The 13236-nt window shown below is 39.8% G+C and overlaps 3 protein-coding genes across 3 annotated transcripts in view; 2 read left to right on the top strand and 1 right to left on the bottom strand.

The window, feature by feature from the left end:
• Positions 1–45: 45 nt before the first annotated feature.
• On the top strand, positions 46–931 carry LOC126762560 (signal recognition particle 19 kDa protein). Its single transcript, XM_050479394.1, has 3 exons — positions 46–224; positions 287–464; positions 526–931. Exons 1-3 carry the CDS (start codon positions 160–162, stop codon positions 739–741), a joined length of 459 nt encoding a protein of 152 aa, XP_050335351.1. The 5' UTR covers positions 46–159; the 3' UTR covers positions 742–931.
• A 606-nt stretch (positions 932–1537) lies between these two features.
• On the top strand, positions 1538–3397 carry LOC126762547 (uncharacterized). The gene has a single exon (XM_050479378.1). It carries the CDS (start codon positions 2065–2067, stop codon positions 3199–3201), a length of 1137 nt encoding a protein of 378 aa, XP_050335335.1. The 5' UTR covers positions 1538–2064; the 3' UTR covers positions 3202–3397.
• Positions 3398–6493: 3096 nt separating this feature from the next.
• Positions 6494–13236, bottom strand: part of LOC126762542 (probable chitinase 10) — a 53693-nt gene continuing 46950 nt past the window's right edge. Inside the window, exons 4-11 of the mRNA XM_050479372.1 lie at positions 10313–10845; positions 9747–10248; positions 9474–9682; positions 9163–9411; positions 8986–9097; positions 7952–8922; positions 7682–7883; positions 6494–7618 (exon numbers count right to left, since the gene is read on the bottom strand). Coding sequence (XP_050335329.1) covers positions 7413–7618; positions 7682–7883; positions 7952–8922; positions 8986–9097; positions 9163–9411; positions 9474–9682; positions 9747–10248; positions 10313–10845 — 2984 coding nt within the window. The 3' untranslated portion in view covers positions 6494–7412. The remainder of the gene's footprint in view (positions 7619–7681; positions 7884–7951; positions 8923–8985; positions 9098–9162; positions 9412–9473; positions 9683–9746; positions 10249–10312; positions 10846–13236) is intronic.

The raw sequence follows: 13236 nt of genomic DNA, 5'->3' as shown, positions 1-13236 counted from the left end.
TCATTCTGGCAGCACTTGTATATGCAACGTGTCAAAATAAATTTGTTGTCAATTATTGTTTTGCTGTCAGTTTTTTGTTGAAAAGTGCAAATTTTTTGGAATTTCTGTATTACAATTAAATAAATTGAAATAAAATATAATTAAAAGTAAAACAATACAATGGCTGCGTCACAACCCGTACGTACAAACTGGCATCCGAACAAAAAGCATACTGATGTTGAACGGTAAACAACTTAATATTACACATGCTAAACACCACCTGACTAGAATTGCTTTCACATTCCAGTTGGATTTGCATATATCCCGCATATATAAATAGTAAAAAGACACGTCAAGAAGGACGTCGTCTACCAAAAGACATCTGCGTTGAAAATCCAACCTATGCGGAAATACGTGATGTCCTATCGGTGACCAATTTGCGTGTCGCTGTGGAAAACAAGCAGTACTCCAGGGAGCGCAGCAGGGTAAATTAACTCTTACCTAACGATAATAAACAATTCAATACTTTTTTATTTGTGGTTCAAGGAGCTACAAATGCGTGGTCGCATACGTGTTCAAATGCGCAATGACGATGGCACGCCATGCAATCCCGATTTGGGTAGCCGCGAAGATGTGATGCGTTATGTATCAACAAGAATACCGCAACTGAAAACGCGTCAAGGCAAATCTGGTGATCATCAACAGCACGTACAAGCGCAACAGTCAGCCGGTGGCAAAAAGGGCAAGGGCAAGAGGCGTTAAAAAGGGAAAAAGTGACATTCATACACATTTTGTTTGGGTGTTTCTCATTCAGTGTTCAATTATAACAAAAATATAAATTGCACATGTGAAAGTTCAGGCGGAAACAAGTAAATTCGCATTTTTTGTTTTACATATTTACAATTTGTTATTGTAACTTATTTTTTATGAATAAAATATAAGAACAATTCGATGTGCTTTTGGTGAAATATGTGTATTATAAGAGCTAGACTTCTTAACGCATTTTTGATGGTGTTTTAAGAACCTCTCGGAAGTTTTGTTCAGATACTTGCACTTTTTTTATTGAAATATCACAGAAACGTGACAATGCATCTTGTTTGGCTTCTTTACATACATACGTCTATGTACCTTATACTTAAATATGCATTTTTATCTTGAACATGATTGTATGAAAAGTATCGCATTTTTGCCGCTATCTTCACCTTGTAAGAACAGTTAGTGTCAATAACGAGTGTCGCTCGAATGCTGTAAGGTTTTCATTGATTTTTGCTTGGGTATAACATTTTCTGCAATATTTTAGATAGACAGTATTTTGTAACTTTTACAAAAATATTGTGAATATGGATTTCCCTGGCTTAAAAAAAAATATTTATAACCAAACAAAATATTTAGCGGACTGCTGGTGTTCTTCAAGCCTCAAACAGTACCTTATCTTAAATACGGTGCATAAACTGCACACCATTGTACAAAAAGTGCAATAGGATATTGAAACAAATTGAAGTGGACATCAACGGTTCAGACAAATGAGCAATGTATTAGTGTACAACTGTTTATCAAACATTGTTGTTCGCTAACAACTTCATTCCAAGTGACACCATACATCATTCACAGCTTAATAAATCATGAAGAACTAACAACTACGAATTTTTCTTATATCGACTTAAGCCATTTAAACTTAAGGCCAACGATATGTGAATTCCACAAATATATCAACTTGCTGGATCGACAAATTCTCCAACACTCCGTCGAGCCAAGCCAAAAGCATATTCAAAGCAGAACGCTTAGTTCGGTTCAGACAGCATTGAGAAGACAACACGAAAACAGAAAATAAACAATAATATTTATTAATATGAAAATTGCGAAATTCATAAACATTGAGTACACATGACGTGAAAAATATAATTGACGAACATGCAATTGGCCAAAACACAACGATTGTGAACGCGATATAAAATCAATTAATTGCATTGCAGCAACATTGAGTAGACAAAAAACCGTCGAGTGCAACGCAAACGCTCGAGCGTTCAACAAAAAGCTAAAAAAAAAAATTTGAATAACGGTTAATTTTTTGTCGTTTCTTGTAAAATGTCACCTGCCGCGACAATGTCCAACAGCTGTTTTTGGCTTTACACGCTGGGTTTGCTGCTAGTTTGGGTGATTGTCATCGCAACGGCGGCGCCGCGCGAACAGAAATCCACCAAACTTGCAAAATATTGGGGTAAGAGTCCTGCGCAGGAGCAACGCTTGGAGAGCAGCTGCAAGTCTTTGTGCGAACAATGTGGCTGTCTGGGTTTCTATTGCGGCGAGCAGTGTCTGTGTGAGTATGACAAGCGTTTAAGCAATCGCGGAGATAGCGCCAAACGTAACGGCACAAAAGTCAAAACACGCTCGGAGGGGGAGTGCATTGCCGCAATGCAGAGTAAAGCGCGCAAACAAAGCCTGCCTTTCGATGTACTCATACAAGGACCAAGTAGTGAGCGTTTTATACGTACTGCCATGAAATACGAAATGGATAAGGCGCGCGCTGCGGCCATGCTGACGCATGCACCACCCAAACGCTCTACCATCGCTATTTATCAGCCATATACGCCTGCGAAGGATAAACCAAGGAGATCGATGGAAGCGCGTAATCGTCGCTCCACGGATCAGCTGGATTGGTTTAGTGATTTCGCGAATACCTTAGTGCGTCCTGCGCCGCTACGCAAGGCTGCTGACGCTGGCGGCAATAAGAAACGCGAAACGCAGCGCAATGAAGATGACTCCGCAGACGAGAAGCCCAATTCATGGTTTAGCGATCATCCCAATCGTTTGTTACGGCCAGCGCCTATTTTCCGGCGACATAAACCCCAGCAAGAGATGAGTGAAGAGTTGGAAGACGAACCACGTAACTCGGAGGAAACTGCGATGCCACGCGTTGGACACCTAATAAAGAATACCATCAGAAATATACAGGAATCAGACTTTGGCGAAAACTTACGCGCCGGACTGCGTGATAGCAGCGATCTCTTGCAGAACACATTTCAAAGCAGCAATTTAGAACTGATTCCCAAACGTTTTCGTAACGACTTCGTTGAGGTTTTCGATACGTGGCTGAAGAGTCAACAAGTCACCGAACCAAGTGTGGAGGTATCTCCGGTGCCGCCGCGCACATCGCCACATATCTTCCTGCCTTGGTTCCGTCCAGTTCGTTTTCTGCAACATGTGCAACAGGCGCTTAACTGAGTCCGAACCTCTCTAACACTAGAGCACTTCATATATTTAGTATATCCCTTTTATTTATTGAAATATTAATATTTTTTAATATTTACTTATATTGGTGAATATGTATACGAACTTCTAGTATTCTTAGCAATATGTACACTGACGAACTTTGTACCGTTATTACTTTTAATAAAGCCATCACATCTCAGAAATGTAATCATGAAGCTTAGACACACATAGACTACAGTGGGTTAAGTGTTTTCTTCTCGTTGTGTTGCCTTTTTTGGATATCTAAACTTTCCTGTAGTAATAAATATTTCGTAGGTTTCGGGTTTAAATCTAGTCCTCATTCCTCGTTTTAAGAATAAAATTCATCGAGCTCAAGGGTGCGTATTCAAAAGGATTAGTGCTTTGGACATAGCTTTAACCAAGGTTTATAAATCTTCTCAGTCCTCTCAAATTTGTCGCAATATCAGTAGTTTTAGCTCTAAGCTCTTCACTCCAAGAGGGCACCAATATCCATAGAATTATGTCAGTTGTAAAGAAAATGCCTCCTTTGAAAGTGTCTCTTCGGAAAAATCACATGCGACAACTTAAATACTAGAAAGTGATGTTTCATTTGGCTAAATAAAAGGAGGTTTACATAGATAGCCAGTTTACCTCATCAAACTCATCTAGGGATTCGGTTTTATACATCTAGATATAGGTGGGTCTCTAAGACATGCCTAAGTAGCGGTAATATACCAAAGTCTCATTGAAAACCTGTGACAATTACTTTAATCCGTTAGGGATTATCATTGAGTCTTTAGGAAACAAATAATTAGGTTATGTCAACGATGACTTCCTACAATGAGTCAAGGGTGTGATCAATTGCGAGATGAACTGTTCGGGGATGTGATCCAAATCCAATGTTCCATGGTAAGAATGGATAAAAATACGTTGGAACTCCAAACTTAATCAAGAGAGAATTGTTCAAAAATTATTCTAATATTGCGCAGTATTTCGAGAAGTGGTAGTGACACCTACGAGATGATTGTAGTAAGGAAAGTTGGGAACATTTCTCTGTACTCCCTGATATTGATCCGTATAATTATAGCCATTCCGTATTTCGGTACGTAAAGAATGCTTTTCGATTTGCCGGGCACCTAAAAAGTTGTCAGCAATACCCCATTGTCTTCTTTGTCTTCATGATTTTTTTTACTTCAAAAATCGGCTATTCATTTTTAATTTCCTTTTTCCCGTAGCGGATCACCAAGAGGCAAGCGTCTGGCGGTGAAAAAAATTTTTTGCTTGAAATTATCTCTATAAAAATAGTATTACTATGGATGAATACTGGTAAGATCTAAGGGCTGGTCAAAAGTTTGATTTTGGCAATATGGTGGATCCCAAAAAAGTCGTATTCCTTCGATTATTACCCAGCAACTACATACATATGTATGTATATATGAAGGTCGTGTGGGCTCAATCCAGGCCAAATTTCCTTCACCGACTCTGTATACAACGTCTCGGGAAAAACTTGTATTAAGCCGGATGCTGGACTCTCAGCACGGCAGGGGCTTTAGTACGGCCTCGAAACCGACTAAGTTGGAATAGGTGACCAATCCACCTCACCAATTGGTACCAAATTATGCTTGTAAAATTCTTGCATTATTTGAAGCGCTAAACAACACATTATTTTGATCCGTGTGCTCTTGAGCACCATGAGGTTAGGCCATCGATGGCAGCTGCTCACGTGAAATACACAGGATGTTATTATAAAGTTTTGAAAGTCGATTACACTGCATGAAATTTTTTTTCAAATACGCTCATATCTCCGGAACTATTAGCTGGATTAACTTCAAATTTGTTGGAAGTATTCTTAAACATACTTTCTTTCGATATACGAGTATATTGGACATCCGAATAAAAAAGTGGATTTTCTAAAATTCACAGGTGGATATAACCTTATACTATACAAGTATACAGTATCCTCATATGACAAATAGAAGTATTTAAAAGTTTAAGTCGAATATTAACTGTTTTATAGTATTTTTTCGTCTGAAATGAAATTGGAGGGTTGACAATACCTGTCTCCTCGACTACCTTAGAAATAGTTTTTAATATTGGTGGGAACAGGAAACGCAATTGAACTCGTCCTACCAAACTGCATAGTGGTCAGATTCAGTTCTAATTAGCACAACTCGACGGGCATTGATTTTTATTTCATGTATAATTTATTCTCTCTGCAATACTTTCGGTAGTCTACATCTGTCTGTGCATTGAAGTTGGAAGAGAGTCTAACATATTTTTAAAGGTTTATCACGTGAACAATATTTTTTCAGAGTTTTTTTTTTGTTTTTGGAAGATAAGAATATGATCCAAGTAAAGGTACTTTTTTCAATAGACTTTTATTGAGTCGTGTCAAGCTGTCATGTTCATTTTGTTCAGTATTGTTTGGCATTTCATCATGGAAAGACTTACGCCTAAACAACATTTACAAGTCGTTCAACTTTATTATGAAAACTCACGTTCTGTAAAGAATGTGTTTCGCGCGCTTCGTTCAACTTTTGGTCAACATAATCGACCTACTGAGCATACTATTTGTAATACCATCATCCATCTTGATACCCAACATTCATTATTTGATAATGTTCGACCTAATAGACCACATGCAGTACGCAGTGGAGAAAATATTGTAGCGTACACGAAGCAACAGAAAAAGCAACAATTTGGTGTGGTTTGTAAGCCGAGGGAATCATCGGTATATATTTCTTCAAAAATTATGCTGGTGAAAATATAACCGTCAATGGTGACCGTTATCGCGCTATGATAAACGACTATTTGATGCCTGAAATTGAAGCTCGTGATCTCATTTGGTTTCAACAAGACGACTTCTCACACATCCCATCAATCAATAAATTTATTGAGGGAACACTTCGATGAGCAGAAAATTTCACGTTTTGGGCCGGTCGATGCTCGAACGAGTCATCAAAAATAGAACTCAACGGATGAACCGCCTGAGACATAGCCGCGGCCAAAATTTGAAAGAGATAATCTTCAAAAAATAAATGCCAAAGAATATTCTTTCGAACGACAATAAACATTCCCCATTAAATTTGAGGTTTCTGTGTGTTTTCTTCAAAAAAAGTAGAGAACCTCGAACTAGATCATCCTTTATAATGCTGCATAACTGTATAAGATATAAAACAACATTTATTTATATATTTATTTCCATTTTTGTTTTATTTATCATATTTACTAAACATAACACTATAATACAAAGTTATTATTACATTTTTATAAATTACATTACAAATTTCGAAAATTTCGCCAATTTCGAAAAACATAATAATTCTTCGAACGTGTAAGCAAGACAGCAAGATAAAAAATTGCAAAGAATAGCATAGAATGTAATAGGATAGCGGGTAGACGAAGTGAAGAGTAGATACGAGTACATATTAACGAATTAGCACAGCAAAATAGAGCTGAAATTTAGTATATCGTCTTAATGTTTATCACAGTTTTGTATATACAAACAGGATGTGTTCTATAAATTTGTAAGGTGAAGAAACAACAACAAACAAAAAAGAGTAAATATAAAGAAAGAAGAGAAATAATGAGTGTTTTAAGGATAGAAAGAGGAGAGAGTAATTGAAAATAGAGAGTGTTAGAGTTATTTGAACGGCAGCTTGTATTGGCAGTTATGATATTTAAAAAATAATTATTTTATATGCACTACACACTAAAAAGCAGGGGGTACTTAAACATTTAACACGTTCGAAAGGAGCAATTTCATTTTAATTATAATATATAAAGTAATAAAAAATAATGAAAAGAAACTATGCAAATTCGTTAACAATTTCGATTTGTTTGCAATTTGCCTCGATGTGCATTTGTTTGGAGCAGTTTTTGATCCTTATTCCTTCTTTCGTTCGGAAATTTTTGTATTAATTCAAAAGTGAGGTTATGAAAAAATTGGGCATTTAGTTCATAGATTGGCAGTTACACTTGAAGCATACGCAAAAATTTATAAGTAACAACTACATACTAAGTAGCAAAAATAAGTATGTATAGGTGTGAGCAAAAGAACAAAAAGTATTAACAAGTGTTTCATAAGTTCATAAGTTTGAGTGCTTCGATTTCGCTGCACTTCTTCTCACATTATATTCGAAATTTATACGTTTTGTTCTAAGTTAGTACACAATAAACGAGTATGTATGTATGTTTGCGGACGGCAAAGCGGTTTTAGTGGTTTAGGCAGGCGCTTCGGTCGGCTGGTGGCAGCCCTCCACATTCTCGGGCCAATCGCATACATTCTCTTGTGGGTTGAAAACTAAGTTGGCAGGACATGGCATGTGGTGCTTGCGTTCACCTTCGCACATGTAGTAGTGAGTGCAGTCGTTCCAATCTTTGTGATAGCTTATGTGGCCATCCTCCTCTTCGCAGGTCACATCATGTGCTGTAACAAGGGCAATTATATTTCAAATACTCGTAATTATAGCGAACAGCTGTTTGTACTTACGATCTTTTGTCGTGTAGGCGCCGCGTGGTCCGTGCGACTCATATGGACCCTCGTACTCCAATTCAACTTTGTATTCTTTCAATTCGTCGCTGAGCGCGGTCAAAAGCGGATACTTGCCAGCACCGCAACGTCCCGAGAAATCATCCATGTCGATCGACCAAACCATTATGCCACCGAAACCTTGCTCCTTCAACCATTCCATCTGCAATCACATAATGTTTTTCGGCATAAGTACAAAAAACACTGAAGCATACAACACCACACACCCACCTTGGTCTTTAGCGAGCGCTCATCGTCGAAGCCAACCCATTGGTTGCCACGATATGCGAAAGGCACTTGCTGTTCGGAGTCCCACACCAGCGTTGTATTGTCCGCTGCCAAGAACGAACACACCTCGTAGTAGCTCAAAAAGCCGGCTTCGTTCGTAAATTTGCCTGCTTTGCCGCCACCGGACGCCGGCGCACCAATGTCGAATTGTGTCTCGTTGACCAGCTCAAAGGAGCGTCCATATGTGGGCATGCCGATGAGCAGCTTCTCTTTGGGCGCACCTTGTTTCACCCATTCGCGTGCACTGTAGTCCACTGTCAATTTCTTTTGATAACCTGTTGTCGCTTCCAAGGGGAAGAGTGGCGAGTTGTGTCCGACAGTGCGTTCCCATTGGCCGTGGAAGTCATAAGTCATTACATTGATGAAATCGAGATATTTCGAAATCTCTGGCACATCATAACCAGCGGCGATAGCTTCGAATGAGGCTGGTACTGCGGCGGTCAGAAGCAGACGCGGTTGTCCCGAAGATTTAGCCTCACCTTCGAATGCGACACGTAACTCACGCAGCAAATTCACGTAGGCAGCACGATCTTCAGCACCACGTGGGTATTCCCAGTCTACATCGAGTCCATTGAATTTGTAGTCACGTAAGAAATCGATAGCCTCATAAACGAATTGGTTCATACGGAAAACATTGGAGGTGAGCTCTTTGAATGGTTTCGAACCGAAGGCCCAACCACCGATGGCCAATAGTATTTGTATGTCTGGGTTCTCCTCGCGCAAAGCGATAACCTGTTCGTAGTTTTCGGGATCATCGTCAGTAGCTTCGCTGAGCTTGTGGTCTTTGAGTGTGGCAAAGGCGTAAACGACATGCGTGCAGAGTTTGGGATCAACATTTGAGGGCAGGAACTTGCCAGCACCAGGTCGTTTGGCAGACCAACTTGTCAGGTAGCAGAAGACTTGCGCGGGGCGTGCTATGTTGAAAGAGCGTTAGTTAGGCACATAAGTTTTTAATATAAGTTTTAGTTTAAACTCACTGTTTTGTTCTTTAGCAACCAGACCCGACTTGATGCGATGTTTCTTCGACGGTTTGCGCACTTTGCTGAGCAATTCCTCTACATCAATCTTAATCGGCGCGGGTTTCTCCTCCTAAAAAAAATAATAGGAGGGTAATTTTTATGTTGTTTAATTAATTTTTTGCAGTATGTACTTACTTCTTCTTCTAAGTCCTCGAACGTTGCCGCTACGGCGGTCCAGTTAACATCCTTCGCCTCTTTGCCGCGAGAAATACCCAGCAGTTCTTCACGCATTGCGCCGATCAATGGGTATTTGACATTTCCTCCACATACCTCACCCTTGAAATCATCCATATCAATGGTCCACACCATAGCGCCACCGAAACCGTTCGATTTGATCCAATGCATTTTGTTGCGGATAGCGCGTTCGTCATCAAAACCGACCCACTATTAAAACAAAATTTTCTCTTCGTTTGAACCCACATTTCTTGAACCGCAGTAGTACATACCTGATCACCATCAACCATGTAGGGCACTTTCATCTCTTCATCCCAAACGTAGACGGCGCCATTCAAAAGCATCTCGCAGATTTCATAGTAGGCAAGAAAACCACTCTCCTTGGTGTACACACCTTCGCGACCACCACCGGTTGCCGGCGCATTCGGTCCATGTTTTTCAGTATTTGCCAAAGTAAATGAGCGTCCATATGTTGGCATACCTATTATAGCAAAAAATCTTCTTTTATAATTGAGCTTGGTGCTAAAAGACTTCATTCGACTCACCGATCACAAGCTTCTCCTTCGGCGCACCCATTTTGACCCACATGGTAGCCGCATTGTCCACCGACAATTGTTTACGCCATTCCGAGTCAGTTGATGGCGCATATAACGGTGCATTGTGTCCTGTTTCACGCTCCCATTTGCCGTGGAAATCGTAAGCCATCAAATTTATAAAGTCCAAGTAGCTAGCTACCGCTGGCACATCATAACCACCGCGCACATTATCGGGACCGACTGGTACGGCTGCAGAGAGCAGTAAACGTTGTTTCTTCAATTCTTGTGCCTCGGCTTCGAAGGCTTCACGCAATTCCTTCAACAACAACACAAAGTTTTTCTTATCATCTGAACCCTTCGGGTACTCCCAATCCATATCCAAACCATCGAAACCACGTTTACGCAAGAAAGGTATAGCTGAGTAGATGAAAGTCTGACGTGTGTAACGTGTAGCGGACATCTCCTTGAACTTTTGTGTGCCGAAAGACCAACCGCCCAGAGCAAGCAAGATCTAAAGTGTTTCAAGTAATTAATAACCTGTCTCTAAACGAATTTGATTAAAGTTCACAACTTACCTTCAATTTTGGATTAACTTTCTTTAGCGTCATCATACGATCATAGAGGCCGGGCACGGTATCCTTTGTCTCATCATTCGACTCGTACGAGCTCAATTTACCCTTCTTCAACCAACCAAAGGCGAAAATGATGTGTGTACACAAATCTGCTGGTATATCTTCGGGCACGAACTTGCCGATCTTCACGCGATACTGCGACCAATTCGTGTAGTAGCAAACGATCTTCATGCCACCATCATCGGCTTTGGTCTTTTTACCCTTCAAGGTGGAACCGCTCGCCACCAAGGCGGTACCAGCGGCGGCAGCGGCAAGCGAACCGCGTGTTTTCGATTTCGAACGACCGCGTGCGCGTGACAAAGTGGTCGTGGTAGACGATGACACGGATGAGGAGGATTGTTGATCAGCACGTTTTTCGATCTCATCGACGGGCGATTGTGTAGCACGTTTTGTAACAACAACACTGCTGCGTGAATCAGACGCGGCGGAAGAAACGGATGTGGATGATGGGCGACGTAGACGTCGGCGTGTCTTAGCTGAAGAATTAGAAAAACAAAATTATTAGAAATCGGTTGAGTTTCTCTAATTATACACAAATTAAATTATAATAAGGGAATGGCTTTTGGCCCTTTTGTTCGACTAATGGTCTTAAATGTAAGAATTCCTCTTATCTCGTGATGAAACTTTTTATATTTTTGAACTCGGAGTTTCAGCCATGAACTTAGCGCATCTTAATTTATAACGGGTTTTGCAATAAGAGCGATACAAAAGTTTTTTAAAATAAAACAAAAACGATATGGAATTCGATTTCTTTTGCATGACCACCACGGGCACGCTTGCAGAAGTCTAGACGCTGATATTTTCGATGGTTTTCAAATAATAGAGACTGCAATTTTATCTACAAATAAATAAATTTAATTTATAAATGATTTTATTAACGGCGTCCGATTTTTGTCTTGGAACCAAATATTGTCCAAGTCCATATCATCCAATTCGGGCCAAAAATATTCGGTTGTCATTGAGCGGTGGTGATTTCCATTCACAGTAACATGGCGGTCGTGATCATCACGGAAGAAGTGTGGCCCACAAAGGCCAAGATATTTTCACAAAATTTGCCACAACGACGTCGCAAAGATGCCCAACGCTTGAGAACGACGTGTGAGAGACTGATTTGGGTTTTCCTCAGTTGATGCGTTAGCGGCAGCAATATTCTAGATACTACGGGCACTTCTTTGTCTCACTGACACGGGAACATTTTGTACTGTGCCTGTGGATTCAAATTTTTCCACTAAACGCTCAATTGTTGATCTGTCAGGACGATTATGACGACCATAAATTGGACGTAATGCTCTTAAAGTTGAGGCCACTGACTCTGAATTCGGGAATTCATACCCAGATAAGCCGCTCTCCTTTTGATACAAGAAGTTATATTTCAAAGATAATAGAGATGCCTAACCGAAGTGTATTAAAGAGTTCCTAAGGCGAGCTCGAGGAAAGATAGGCAATGAGTTCCGCTCTGTGTAAAACAATCTAAAGGTTTGGCACCTTCTTGACACCAGAAAATCTGGAGCTTTTCGTCTCCATCGTAAGGTCACAAAAATAATAGTACTCTATCGACTATTTGCTCATTCTATTCCCTACTTTGTACTGTGTTACCTGCCAAAATCATTTTAGGTTGGGCATTCCAAGTCATAGTTCCTTTTGGAAGGCTCTCTCACTATCATCCCTTTCTCATTCTTAACGCAGCATGAAGGCGTGTGAAGCTACAGCAAATGCAGTTTCCAAACTCAACGGCTTAGTGAGCTCCTCGAGCTTAGCTCTTGTCAACTTACTTTCAGAGCTCATTAACAGAAGCCAAAGCCAAATCCAAATTCAAATTTACTACCGTTTGTCACAAATCGCTCAATCAAATTAAAGATCAAAGTAATTTCTTATTTTTTTGTAGAATTACCAATGAATAAACTCGCAAGTCGTTTGAAAAATTTGCGTGTGCGGCTGGAGCAAGCGCGCAAGCGTGGAACGCCTCCAACTCATTAATCAACTTGAGATTGTCATTTACTGACACTGAGCACCACATTAGAGTGTGTGCGCTGACGAAATTGTAATTTACGCGATTGAAAGGCAATCAATTGTTAACACATACATATACACATATGTATGTATACCTATATAAACTATATCATATGTGTATATATAGCTACATGCATGTGGTTAATCGGATCAGCGCAGATCAGTTGGCATAGTGACAAAATCTGGTAGCAAAATGTTTTCAAGCAAATAACTGTGGTATATGTGTGTGTGTACTTAAGATCATAAATTGCGTTCGCAGTTCTCTAAATCCTGCATTTAGCGCTATTATCGCCAATCATAAATTTTATATTTAAATTAAAACAAATACAAATTATGAGCGTCACGTTTTCTTGCTGCAAACCGATTGCGAATGCGCCGAGATGATATGGCAGAAGCAGCATGAGAAATATTTTGCAGCTGCCAACATACATACACATAGATATATGTATGTATATTAATGCAACCGTTAAAGAGCCACTGAACTAAACTTCTAACTTCAGCAGCGACTAAATAGCTTTTGGTTACTCACCGCATTTAATGAATATTAAATCTCAGGCACGATTTCGTTAGTTTGTTTATTTTACATAAATAAGCAAAACAACAACAATAAGCAACATCTGCAAATGCTTTGATTAAAGCTGCAGCAAAATGCAGCTGCAGCAGCATCACTTCTGTCTGTATGTTTGTATGACTACGGGATCCATCGCATAAATCGCATTGTGGAGTCAAATATTTAATTGCCTTCGGTTTCCGAAACAGCAGTTGTCAGTGAATCTCGGTCGCTTGCTGCACGAAGCGTTTGCAATTTAAACGTTTTTACTATTTTTCTATTTGTTTTAACTGAACGATTCCACTCT

Source organism: Bactrocera neohumeralis, chromosome 6 (assembly GCF_024586455.1).
Source record: "Bactrocera neohumeralis isolate Rockhampton chromosome 6, APGP_CSIRO_Bneo_wtdbg2-racon-allhic-juicebox.fasta_v2, whole genome shotgun sequence".
NCBI classification, from domain to species: domain Eukaryota; kingdom Metazoa; phylum Arthropoda; class Insecta; order Diptera; family Tephritidae; genus Bactrocera; species Bactrocera neohumeralis.
The sequence above is the reverse complement of the archived record's forward strand: the minus strand, read 5'-3'. Positions and strand labels throughout refer to the sequence as shown.